General features: G+C 33.9%; 1 protein-coding gene and 1 long non-coding RNA gene across 6 annotated transcripts in view; one reads left to right on the top strand and one right to left on the bottom strand.

The window, feature by feature from the left end:
• Positions 1-5193: 5193 nt before the first annotated feature.
• LOC136069615 (uncharacterized) overlaps positions 5194-11960 on the top strand; it is a 52414-nt gene continuing 45647 nt past the window's right edge. For all 5 annotated transcript variants that reach the window (XR_010630851.1, XR_010630854.1, XR_010630853.1 and 2 more), the window contains exons 1-4: positions 5194-5494; positions 7632-7894; positions 8175-8849; positions 9660-9885. This is a non-coding gene — a long non-coding RNA (uncharacterized LOC136069615). The remainder of the gene's footprint in view (positions 5495-7631; positions 7895-8174; positions 8850-9659; positions 9886-11960) is intronic.
• The window catches only part of LOC112032409 (ankyrin repeat-containing protein ITN1), a 2999-nt gene continuing 2186 nt past the window's right edge, over positions 11148-11960 (bottom strand). Inside the window, exon 3 of the mRNA XM_065778331.1 lies at positions 11148-11957. Within this exon, the coding sequence (XP_065634403.1) occupies positions 11148-11957 (810 nt within the window). The remainder of the gene's footprint in view (positions 11958-11960) is intronic.

The following is an 11960-nucleotide window of genomic DNA, read 5'->3' as shown; positions in this document are numbered from 1 at the left end:
GAGTTGGGGATTTGATTGAGTCAAGAACAATCTTGACATTGCTTTCAATGATCACCAATTTGCAATGAGGTAGGTTTTAGGAAGGATGGAAAAAATATAAAAAGGGAATTTTTTTTTGAAATTTACTTTATTAGAATGAGGTGTGGGAAAAAAAAGTGGTGGAGCTTAGGTGTTTTCTCCTTAAGCCCACTAAAATATTTTCTCTAAAAAGTTAGGATAAAACTGAAGGAGAGAGTCAATTTACTTGATTGACAAAAATGCCCCCAATTGTATTTTGTTTTTTTGTTTTAAGCTTTTGCTTTCCAATGTTGCTTCTTTTTTTTTTTTTTTTTTTCCTTCTTAGCTGTGGGTATGACAGGGATTTGCTTTGTTTTTCTTTTTCTCTCTTTTTTTTTTGTTTTTAAATTTTTTTTGTTAATTAGACATGCTTTTTATTTTTTAATAAATTTAGGTGATTTTTTTTTCTTTTTTTTTTAGCTTGTTTGTCACTTTTTTGTTTTAATTGGGCATCATTTTTTAATAAGGGCATATGAGCAAATTTATACAAACTCATTTTTTCAATTTCTCTACTTTTTCACTCCCAACCAAACAAAAATAAGAAAAATTAAAATTTTTTCTATTCTCTCACTTTTTCATCCTCTCGCCATTTTCTATTCTCCCACTTTTCCACCCCTCCAATTAAACAGACCATTAAGCTTTAGCTTTTAGCTTTTTAATTTTTATATATAACTTTTTAAAACCTCACTTTTTTTTTTCTTTTTTTTCTCACCATTTCAAATTTTTTTCAATGTACAAGTATATTTTAGCACACTTTCATAAAAAAAAAAAAAAAAAAAAAAATTCAACAAAAAACTAGATAAAGTGTTCTCAAACGAACAAGTGTGATTGCTACAATAAAATTGAACTTAGAAGCACTGAAGGACAGAGGGAGTTCCCAAGAAGGAGTGGTTGATGGCCGCATCGAAGTTGAATTTAACCATCTCTTACTAATGGTTGATTGTTGCTACCTTTTTCTAAATAATTTTTTTTTCTCAAATTAGTCACTTTCTCATTTACATTTTTTTTTTTTTTTGGTATAAATTCTAAATTTGGAGTATGTTCTCCTAGGCTAACAAATAGACTAAATATTTAAAAATATTTTCCTATTTTGTTACTGTAGGGACTCAATTTGGATTTGACCCTGAGTATGAATGGGTTTTCAGCCCAACAAGTCCAAACAATAAATTTGTAGAGAGTGGATTGAAGGTTTAGGTGCTAGTCGTTGTCAAATCCAAATTGAGTATGAATGGGTTTTCAGCCCAACAAGTCCAAACAATAAATTTGTAGAGAGTGGATTGAAGGTTTAGGTGCTAGTCGTTGTCAAATCCAAATTGAGTATGAATGGGTTTTCAGCCCAACAAGCCCAAACAATAAATTTGTAGAGAGTGGATTGAAGGTTTAGGTGCTGGCCGTTGTCAAATCCAAATTGAGTATGAATGGGTTTTCAGCCCAACAAGCCCAAACAATAAATTTGTAGAGAGTGGATTGAAGGTTTAGGTGCTAGTCGTCGTTCACCAAGCATGAACTCTCTTTTATTAGAAAATATTTAGAGTTTATTCACAACTGGGGATGCTCCTCGACCTGTGGCCGAGGAGCCCATTTTCTTCCCCTTTTCCCCCCGTGTTCGTGGTCTACCAACGGATTACTGTGCTGAGAGCCCTAGACTCTGCCTGGTGCTGATTAGCATCTGCTTGTTACGGGCCCGTCAATGGTTGTTGCGGTACTCCCTCTTCCATCGTGAGTATCACACCTGCCCTTCCTTCTCAACAGATCAAGTTCTTCCACAAACGGCGCCAAAAAGGGGCTCCTCGGCCACAGGCCGAGGAGCATCCCCCCAGTTGTGAATAAACTCTAAGTATTTTCTAATAAAAGAGAGTTCATGCTTGGTGAACGACGGCCAGCACCTAAACCTTCAATCCACTCTCTACAAATTTATTGTTTGGGCTTGTTGGGCTGAAAACCCATTCATACTCAGGGTTAAATCCAAATTGAGTCCCTACAGTTACAAAAATATTTTCCTATTAAGTATATATATATATATATATATATATTTTAAGTGGAAACGATAGTATTATAAATCAGAGAAAAGAGTACAACAAGATAGTTTTTGTTTATATAATTATTTGGATTTCTTCAAAACTCATTTCAAACACAAGACAATAATTCAAATTTCTAGAAAACTAGTCATTTGTGACAAAACATTTTCCTAAATTAACTAATTTTCAAGATAGAAGATCATCTATTATCTTATGGGCAATATTTAAATAGTCTCGGAGTATACTCTGGGCTCTCACAAAGGAGGTGGGCCCCATGGTGGGACTCACTTGTAGGGCCCACCCCTTTGTGAGAGCCCGAGGCAATGCTTTGAACTGTCTAAATATTTTCTTTATCTTATACTAGTCTCATCGCATGCACGAAGATGAGGCTTTTTTGGGTTTAATGTCATAATTTTCCATTTATCTCAATTTAAAAATGTTTCTCTCTTCTATCCAATTAAACCACATGCATAGATATTTTATTTTGGACATAGAAAATACATTCATTAAAATGAAAAAAAAAATGCAATACAAACAGATGTAAAGAGAAAACAATTCAAACACCAACATAAATAAGTAAATAAATCATTAAAAAGAAAAGAAAAGGGAGTACATTAAAAGTAACATTTTTTTAATAATTCAAAAATAAAGAAGAAGAAATTGGAAAAAATAAAAACAAAAACCAAAAAAAAAAGTGAGATTAAAAGTTAGAAGAAAGGAAACCGAGAGAGAGAGAGAGAGAGAGAGAGAGGCGTTTAAGTCTTGATAATGGAGAAAAAATGGGAAGAAAAAAAAATGAAAACATTAGGCTTAGCGGTCCTATTTCATTCAGGTTTACACATTTTCTTATTAGTATTATGTATTTAAAATTACTAATACAATCAGGGGTGTTATGAGGCTAACTTCAAGAAATAAACAAATATTACACGTGTAGGGTTGGGATTTGTGGCCCAAGCCCAAAACAATTAATTTGTAGAGTATGGGTGAAAGAGCTAGGTTAGGTATAGGATCAACAACAATGAACCACAACTTTCAAGCACACACCAACATGAGTTTACACGCAAAGAAGGAATATCCGAAGAGCTATCTTATTCATTATCTAATGAACATAGATATTAGGGTTACAGTTAAGTTCTTTTTTTTTTCTCCCCTCCTTTCTCTGTTAGGAGCTTCTTTCCTTTATATAACTTCATTTTTCTTCATCTCCATCGTCCACTTGTACCTCATCCGTGAGTCTGCTTGAGTACGTGTCACGTCAAGCATCTTCTTTAGCTCTGTGTGAGTGGCGGTAGGTGAGAAAACACTGTTCAGGGGTCTTCTCCAATAAATGCGGCCAGAAAAGTTGCTGCAGAGCATTAAATACGGTAGTAGCAGCTTTCCCTTTAGATATTTCTCCATCCTTATCGTTTCCTAGTGTACTCAGAGCTTATCTTAATCAGGTGGAGTTCTCGGAAGATCATTTTAACCCTTTATACGCTCAATTGATCTATACTATTCGCGTCAGAGGAATATAACTTCTTCGGACAAAAGATGTCCTCTTCGGATTGTAATTATTCTTCCCTCTGAGCACTCCTCTTTTGCTTCCCCAATTTTCTAATGTTATATTTAATTTTTGTCCTAAAGCCTCTAATGGCCTAGTCCATTGGACAACTCTTTATTCAAGTTAAGGACTTTAACCCATCTCATCCATCCTTATATAAGCCTTTTGTAAAGATTTTGATGGACAGTTTCTTTTGTTGTCTTTACCCCTATTAGGCCTCTTTTTAATAATATCTCTGTCATCTTACTAAAAGAAAGAAAAAATTCAATCTAAGAGATTATAATTGAGTGAGACTTTTTGTTTTTTTAATAAAAAATAAATAAATAAATGAAAAATAAATAAAGAATGGTGACTCACTGACTCATGAGTTGTCGCTAGACATGGCAAAATGGGTCAGAATTTTCTGACCTGACCCGAAAAATACCCGACCCGAACCCGATTTTTTGACCCGAAGCAAAACGGGTTGACCCGCGACCCGACCTGTGTTTTTTGCGGGTCAACCCGACCTGAACCCGAACTATTTTTTTTAAACTTTTTTTTTTTGTAAAAAAAATAGTAAAACTAAGACAATATTGGTTTAATTATTTATTGTGAACTTTAAGGAAACAATTGATATATTTACATAACTATATGCAAATTAATTGAAAGATAAATGGTTGAACATTCTGTAATGAGTAAATATTTTTAGATATCAAATAGCAAAGTACATGCCAAGATAATCTGGTTACAGTAGAGTTAAAAACATAGATTTAAAATTGTAGACATGTGAGAAATATTCACAAGTGTGAAAATAGTGAAGCTAATGTATCAAATTAGCATAAATTATGAATACTTAGACCTATTTTTTAATAATTTATGTCCAAAATAAACGGCTTTTCAAAATAAATTATGATATTTCCTAGAGTGTGTATTGCTTAATAATAATATGATATTCATAAAAGAGACTATGTATAAATAAGTAACCAATCAAATTTTAAAGTATATCTCAAATTGAAATAGAGTGTCAACCACAACTGATAATAGATTATAAAATTAATTTTCAAGTTTGTAAATTTCTTATATATTTTTATTCTTTATCAAATGAGTTATCCAATAAGTCATTTGTAATTTTGTTTTATATTTGGAATGTTGATATTGTGTAAAAATAAAACTTGTGTATTTGTTTTACTTATCTTTGTGTTATTTTGTTTTAGATAGTAATGTTAGGATTTGTATAATTTTAAAATTGTTGAATAAGTATTAATAGATTTAACTGAGTTCATTCTTGATATAAGTGGTGAATTCAAAATAATGCATTTTACATCAAATAATTTGTTGCATAATTTTTCAAATAACGGATACATGTTGTTTTCTTTATAAAAATTAAAAAAAAAAAATTCATGTAAAAAAATACGGGCCAACCCGACCCGCAATCCAACTTACCTGAACCCGATTTTGACCCGCTTAAAATGACCTGTGACCCATTTGATCCACAATCCGATTGACCCGGCTTGAACCCGACCCAACCCGTCCGTTCTGCCATGTCTAGTTGTCGCCTGTTGAATATGTAACATTCAAAGAAGAGAGTTTTCCGCTCTTACGTGCTTTGACTTCCCATTGTTCTCAATATCGTCTCTCACTCTCTCTCTCTCTCTCTCTCTCTCTCTCAAGTCTCAAGTTATAACTTACCAAAATCCAAAAGACCCAGGTCCCGTTTTCATGAATAAATCCTTATATATTCTTAAACCAATCAAAAACCCACTATCCAAACTATAAATGGGAGTTTGGTACCGAAGACAACAAAGAAGAAAAGGAAGAGTTGGAGCACATGGAAGGGAGTGACAGGGACAGAGTGCTGACTTTGCTTTTTTTTTTTTTTTTTGGTTCTCTCTGACCTGCGGTACTATTTCTCTCTCTCTCTCTCATGCTATTTGTTATGTTTTAGAGTTGGCAAATTCTATGATAATATTTATTTGTACAAGAAGCAACTCAAGAAAATTTAATTCTGCTTATAATCAACTAAGGGGGTCTAAATCACTTTTCATTATTGACTGTTGTAATCAATATGATTTAGTTTCTTAATTCAATCTAAAATAGTTTAAATTTTTAACCAACCCCCCGAACAGTTTTGTGATTTGATGCATTCTATGGTGTGATGTTCACAACTTTTAAACACAATACAAAAAATTAATTAAGAATTTTGTCTAATATTTAGTTGATGTGGCACCAATGAATATTATTATCATGTTGATTAGTAAGCATTTTATAGTAAAACTGATATTAGCCTTAGCATTTTCCTTCAAATTAAAATAGTTTAGATATGCCACTAAACACGGAATTAGAGTTTGTGATTTTGTACATTCAATGATGATGTTAACCTTACAATGTGTTAACTTATAAACACAACCTAACAAATTTAGTTAATATGTAGTTGATGTGGCATGAATCTCTATCATTGTCATGTCAATTTGTAAGTATTTTGTAGTAAAACTGATATTAGCTTTAGCATTTTCGGGTGGATATATAGTTGTGAAATCAGAACAGCCTCTTTCTGGCGGTCTGTTATTATAAATTTGAGTTTATAACATATAACCTCTATAGTCTATTCAGTTCTTCAAGTATAGCTCCAGGAAGCCTGATTGCTACAATTAGCTATATTAATGTTCTTATTAACATTATGACATTGTTTATGCACAATCAAAAAGCATATAAATATAAAAAAACTTTGCAACTAGTTTTTAGAATGAGTGATATCCTTGAAGGTTGGAATTCTCAACATCGGAATTAAAAGAACGTAAGGTTTGCATTCTGTTGTTTGCAAGTCTGTCCCCACTTTTCTTTCTCTCTTTTTGCCATTTCTGCTTTCAATTCCAATGCTTAACCATCATCAAAGTTAACACAAGAAAAGCTGTGCCTATAATGCCTCCACTAATTGACAGTAACACCACAAATATCCATTCTGTTACCTTCCAATATGGAATGATAATCCATGTTGCTGCAATGTAAGCTGTTGCCATGAACGACAATGCTATCCACATTACCTTGTGAGCAACCTTCAGTATCATCATCTGAGGTTTTCTTTGGAAAGGAATGATGCTAACTAGAACAACAGCAATACATAGAGAAGTGAACAATGTGATATTATTGCTTAATATGAATACTTTGAAAGCTGTTGTTTTGTACACCACGGACTTTCCTGCCAGTGGTCCACCATGATAGTCATAGAAACCACCGGGAGGGCTTATAACAGCTGTAAATGTAACTGTGGCAATCAAAATAGCCACCAGTGTAATCGTGTTCCTGGCATTCTGAAATGCTTCTCTGTATGTCTCATCTTGGTTGTTTTTGTGAATTCTATAAAGTTCTACTAGTTCTTCCTGTCGTTTTTCACTGAGAGTTTCTGTTGCCCAAAACTGGTCAGGGTACTAGTAGTCTGCTTCAACAAGCATTCTGGTTCGGATGTGTTACTGTCTTGAATTTCAGAACTTTTTTCCACTTGATGCTTGATCCATTTAATATGCACATTTCCATTGGTCTGGTTGAGGATGTCAAGGGTTGTGAGTCCTTTTATGGTTTTGGAAACTAATATCCACCGCTGTTTTGTTGATCAAGTAATCCACAATCTGTAACAAATTGGAATTTCAAAAGTCTAATTTGGAAAAATACACACGCACACAATAACAACAGTAGAAGCATCGACAATCAAGTTTAATCTTTGTAACACACAATCGCAAATCTTTCCATTTGAAAGAAATGTTACTATCTGACTTCAGCAGTCCTTGAGGACTTGGGCTTGAGACACAACGGAACTTGGGTATGATTTTTAAAGTAGGATACTTCACATACCGTAACATGCACAAAAACACACACACAAACCATAGACATGACAAGGTACCATTAAGCGTTCACTGTCTATTTGATGCAATTCAGCCGAAATTATAAATTGTATCTGCACAATTTTATTACTTCATATATTTCACCTGAACATGACTGCACCATAGGCTGTTCTAATTTCTCAACTATGAGTTATACAACAGATATCATTTACATTCTCACCTGATGGTGACCTCCAGAGGCTGCAATATGTAAGATTGTGTTACCATTTTGATCTGGACAGTGGAAGATATCGGTATCATTGAAAATATGTACCAAGTATAAGAAAGCATCGTAGTGGTTGTATCTCACAGTTAGATGAAAAAATTCTCTCCATTCTTCATGTAACACTGAGAAGATGTTGGAGCCATTGAAGTGAATTCTTCTAGAATTGCAGTGTTTCCATTCATTGCTGCCAAGTGCAAAGGTGTGTAACCATAATTATTAAATTCCTGAGCAAGGTCTGCATCTACCTGTAGGAGCTTTCTTGTTATCTCCACATGCCCTCTATGACAAGAGCAGTGTAATGGTGAAGAACCGTTCCTGTCAAACTTCTGAGTTAAGCTTGGGCACACATCTAAAATCTTCCTAACAATTCCTGCATCACCAACTCTAATTTGTTAATAATTAAGCATAATTTAGCTGAACAATTAATATTTACATCGCAAATCATCTACACATTTGATTTGTTTAGAAATTATCACCAGGTGGACTTAGGAAGTGATGTGTTCAACAGGGAAATGTTAATTAACAGAACTTTACAACCTACCTGTGTGTCCTCTTGACACGGCAACATGAAGGCAATTTTGAACAAGATCATCTTCTTCCAACCGTGTAACCAAGGCTTACTCAAAAGGAGCTTAACCACATCAAGATTCCAATGATTGCAGGCCATAAAAAAGCCACTCTGGTTGCCAGAGTTAAGCTTACAAGCTACCCAGGAATTGATATCCAATAGCAGCTCTAAGACCTTAACATTCCCTTGATGACAAGCTTCATGCAATGGAGTCTCCAGCTTGCTATTATCAGCAGCAACCATGTCAGGGCACAACTTGATAATATCTGTGACCAATTCGATATGTCCAAATCTTGAAGCCAGGTGCAATGGTGTGAGAAAGGTATTAGCTGTTCTTTGTTGGAGAATTTCTTCATTCTCATTAACTAAACTCATAAAAGCTTGCCTGTCATTCTTACAAATTGCCTCTAAAAGCCTTTGGTCCATTTACTTAAGCTTCAAGGCTCACTCTATAAAAAGCAAGATAGTCAGATGGAAAATTGTGTTGGCACTGCTTATGGCAATGGTAATTGCTCTTCTGATTCAGTTGGTTAGATTTTGTGCAAGAAATTGGAAAGGAATAAGAAAGCTGAACAATGCAGTTAAGGTATCCCTCCTCTGCTCTGTGGAGCCTTCTTAACTGCTAACTTCCTATGTTCTCTGGAAATGCAGCTGATACATTCTAAGCATCTTCAAGGAAGATCACTAGTATTGCAACAATTAAATATCTTCCTTTTCTTAAGGCCTTGCAATACACTCTTATGCCAGAAATTTCATATGAAAAGTCAAATATTGAACAATCAGCATAGATGAAAGAGGCAATAGTTGATTTTATAAAAAAGTCAATGATTGATGATTTTGACAATTGTTTCATTTATTTTATCTCTTCCAAGTCAATGCTATGAATTAGCCATGATAAATGAACTTCCTGCTTTTACATACCATCAAGCTAGTGTAATTTCATATATACATACATACATACATATATATATATTCGATTATATAGATGATATCCACATTTATATGGATGATATTCAAACTATATCACTGTACCAATTTGATTTTTGAAATAATGATAACATATTGCACAATTTTAGTATACATATTTATAAATTATATACTTGTAAGTTATCTATCAAAAAAAAAAAAAATTTATATAATTGTAAGTTGTAAGCACATTAACAAATTAGAACTTAATTAGGAAAAGTGAAATGCATATTTGATTATTTATTTCAAGGACAATTTAAAAGTTTGAGAAGACATGAATGAAGCTAAATGTCAATTAATAAAATGGTCTGACTAGTTTAAATAATTAAATATGATCCTCAATCTTCAAACATATAACCAGTTATAAAGTGGTTCTATAACCCATAGACCTCATCATGCTAACATTATTATTGTCAATGTGTAATCCTAGGCCTAGTGAGAGCTCAATAATCTGATCTACCTGTGCAACAGCCCATGGTCCAGATCACCTTCAATGAAGTACATGATGAGGAACACCCTAAGAAGCCTAATCTGCCAACCTAGATAACATATTCTACCTACCTATTATGCATTGGTAACTTCCCAGGGTAATGACCTGACTCACTCACTTAGCCCTTATCCAGCAAGATCGGTAGGAAGTCAACTGCCATTTTCAGGTAATTTACTTGTTTTCAGTCGTTGGGTTTGGTTTTGCTTCTGCTCCATTTTATTTTGGTTGTTGACCAAAAAAAAAAAAAAAATGAAAAAGAAAAATATGCTAAATCCTGTTCTAGTATTAGGCCTGGTCAAATGGTGGTTTTTCTTCTTTGGTGTTTCATGTGACAAAAAAAACTAAATATAATTCTCGTCGATTCATTTTTTTGAGTTGTTTAGGACCTTGGAAATTAGAATGTTCCTTAAAATTTATATTCAGCTTAGCCCAGTTTGATTGTTTGGCGTAGTTTAGTTTAGTTTAGTTGCTTTTATTTTTTCTTTGAAGTTTCAAATTTTCATGAACCCAAAATTTTTTTCCCCCAGTTCTTCAAAGTAATCAGGGACAATATTTGACATGATATTTAAAGTTTTATATATTTTTATTTTTACTTTCCTCAAAAATTCAATTGGAAGGTGTATGGTAGGTTGATTCTCAGCAATCACTATATATATATATATATAGTAGCAGGTGAGAAAGAATGATTTTCCTAGAAAACAAATCTGTGAAATATGTTCAAATTTCAATGCTTTTCTTAGTTTTGGTTTAAGCCTGCTATGAAATTTGCTTGTGTTAAATATCTTGGATTTCCCACCAATATGCACTACTGTAAATTTATTTTTATATAACATTTCGAAAGGCACCTTTTGTTTCCATAGCACTTTTGACTGTTCCAATTTTCTGAACAGTTGATGGTTGGATAGATGTACTAAACTGGATTCTTGATTGCATTGTAATTTGATTTAGTTAGGATGCTTGATTAGGCAGTAAGGGAACTGGTATAGTCGATTTGGATTTAATGGTCATTAGAACAAGTAATGTGAGTATTGAACTGGAAGGAAACAACTTATACTGTCTTAGAGCCTTTGTAGAGTTGGAAGCACCAATTGTTGGGAAATTCTTGGATCAACATATTTTGGAATTAGGGTCACACTTTTCAAAATTTCCTATCATAAGAAAAATACAATTACCATATGCCTTTTCATTTTTTGCAATTACAAGCAATGATTTTCCTTCCTTTGTAAACCAAATGAAATCCTTGGAAAACAAGAAATAAAACATTTTCAATGAATAAGAACAAAACGTACAAACTAGAAAATGATTTTCAAAGTAAATACTTTAGTCCCAACTATTTTTGCAAAATTAGGCAGCCAAGTAGATTTCACTCTAACCAGCTTGTTGCTTCTTCAAGATCAAATAAGTTACCATTTCCTCAATTTTGACTGTTCAGTATGCATGATATCCTAGGCATCTGGAACTACTAAGGTCAGAGTTGGTGGAGAAATTGGATTTGGATTCTGATCGAGTTTCATCTCTAGTGTTAGAGTTTGTGGAGTGAGACTTGATGTCGAGTTTGATGTCGGGCTTAGCAGATTGTGACTGGGTTTTGCTATCAGTGAGTGCAACAGTCCCTTGTTTTTTACCTTTGTCTTTCCTCCACTTCAACTTCCTCAACCAGTGTCTAGCCAACACAACTCCTAGATAAAAGAATAGAGCTCCCATGGTTGCGGCACTGATAGCAAGTATCCATTCTTTTCCATGACCATGTGGTAAAATTATCCATGTGGCTGCAACATAAGATGTAGCCACAAATGAGACAGCCAACCACATGACTTTGTGTGTAACAACCAGTAGCCTCATTAGTAGTTTTCTTTGAAAAGGAATGATACTGACTAGAATTATAACAATGCTCAAAGATGTGAACAATGCGAAGTTGTTGCTTATTGTAAAGACCTTGAAAGCTGTTATTCCAGCCACCGTTGAATTTCCACTCGATGATTGTTGCTGGTAAACACCACCAGGAGGGTTTAATCCAGCAGTAAAAGTAACTGTGGCAATCAGAATGGCAACAAGCGTAATTGTGTTCCTGGCATTTTGCAGCGCCTCCCTGTATATATCATGTTGCCTACTTCGACGGTCATTATAAAGTTTAGTTAGTTCTACCTTTCGTCTTCTGCTGAGGAGCTTATGTCGCTGCAAATTGGCCAAGGAGCTAGTTGTCTTCTTTGGTGAATGATCTGGCATAGTTGAGTTGTCCTC

The sequence above is a fragment of the Quercus suber genome, unplaced genomic scaffold (assembly GCF_002906115.3).
Source record: "Quercus suber isolate HL8 unplaced genomic scaffold, Cork oak 2.0 scaffold_180, whole genome shotgun sequence".
NCBI lineage: Eukaryota > Viridiplantae > Streptophyta > Magnoliopsida > Fagales > Fagaceae > Quercus > Quercus suber.
Note: the sequence above shows the minus strand (reverse complement) of the source record. Positions and strands in the feature narration are given on the sequence as shown.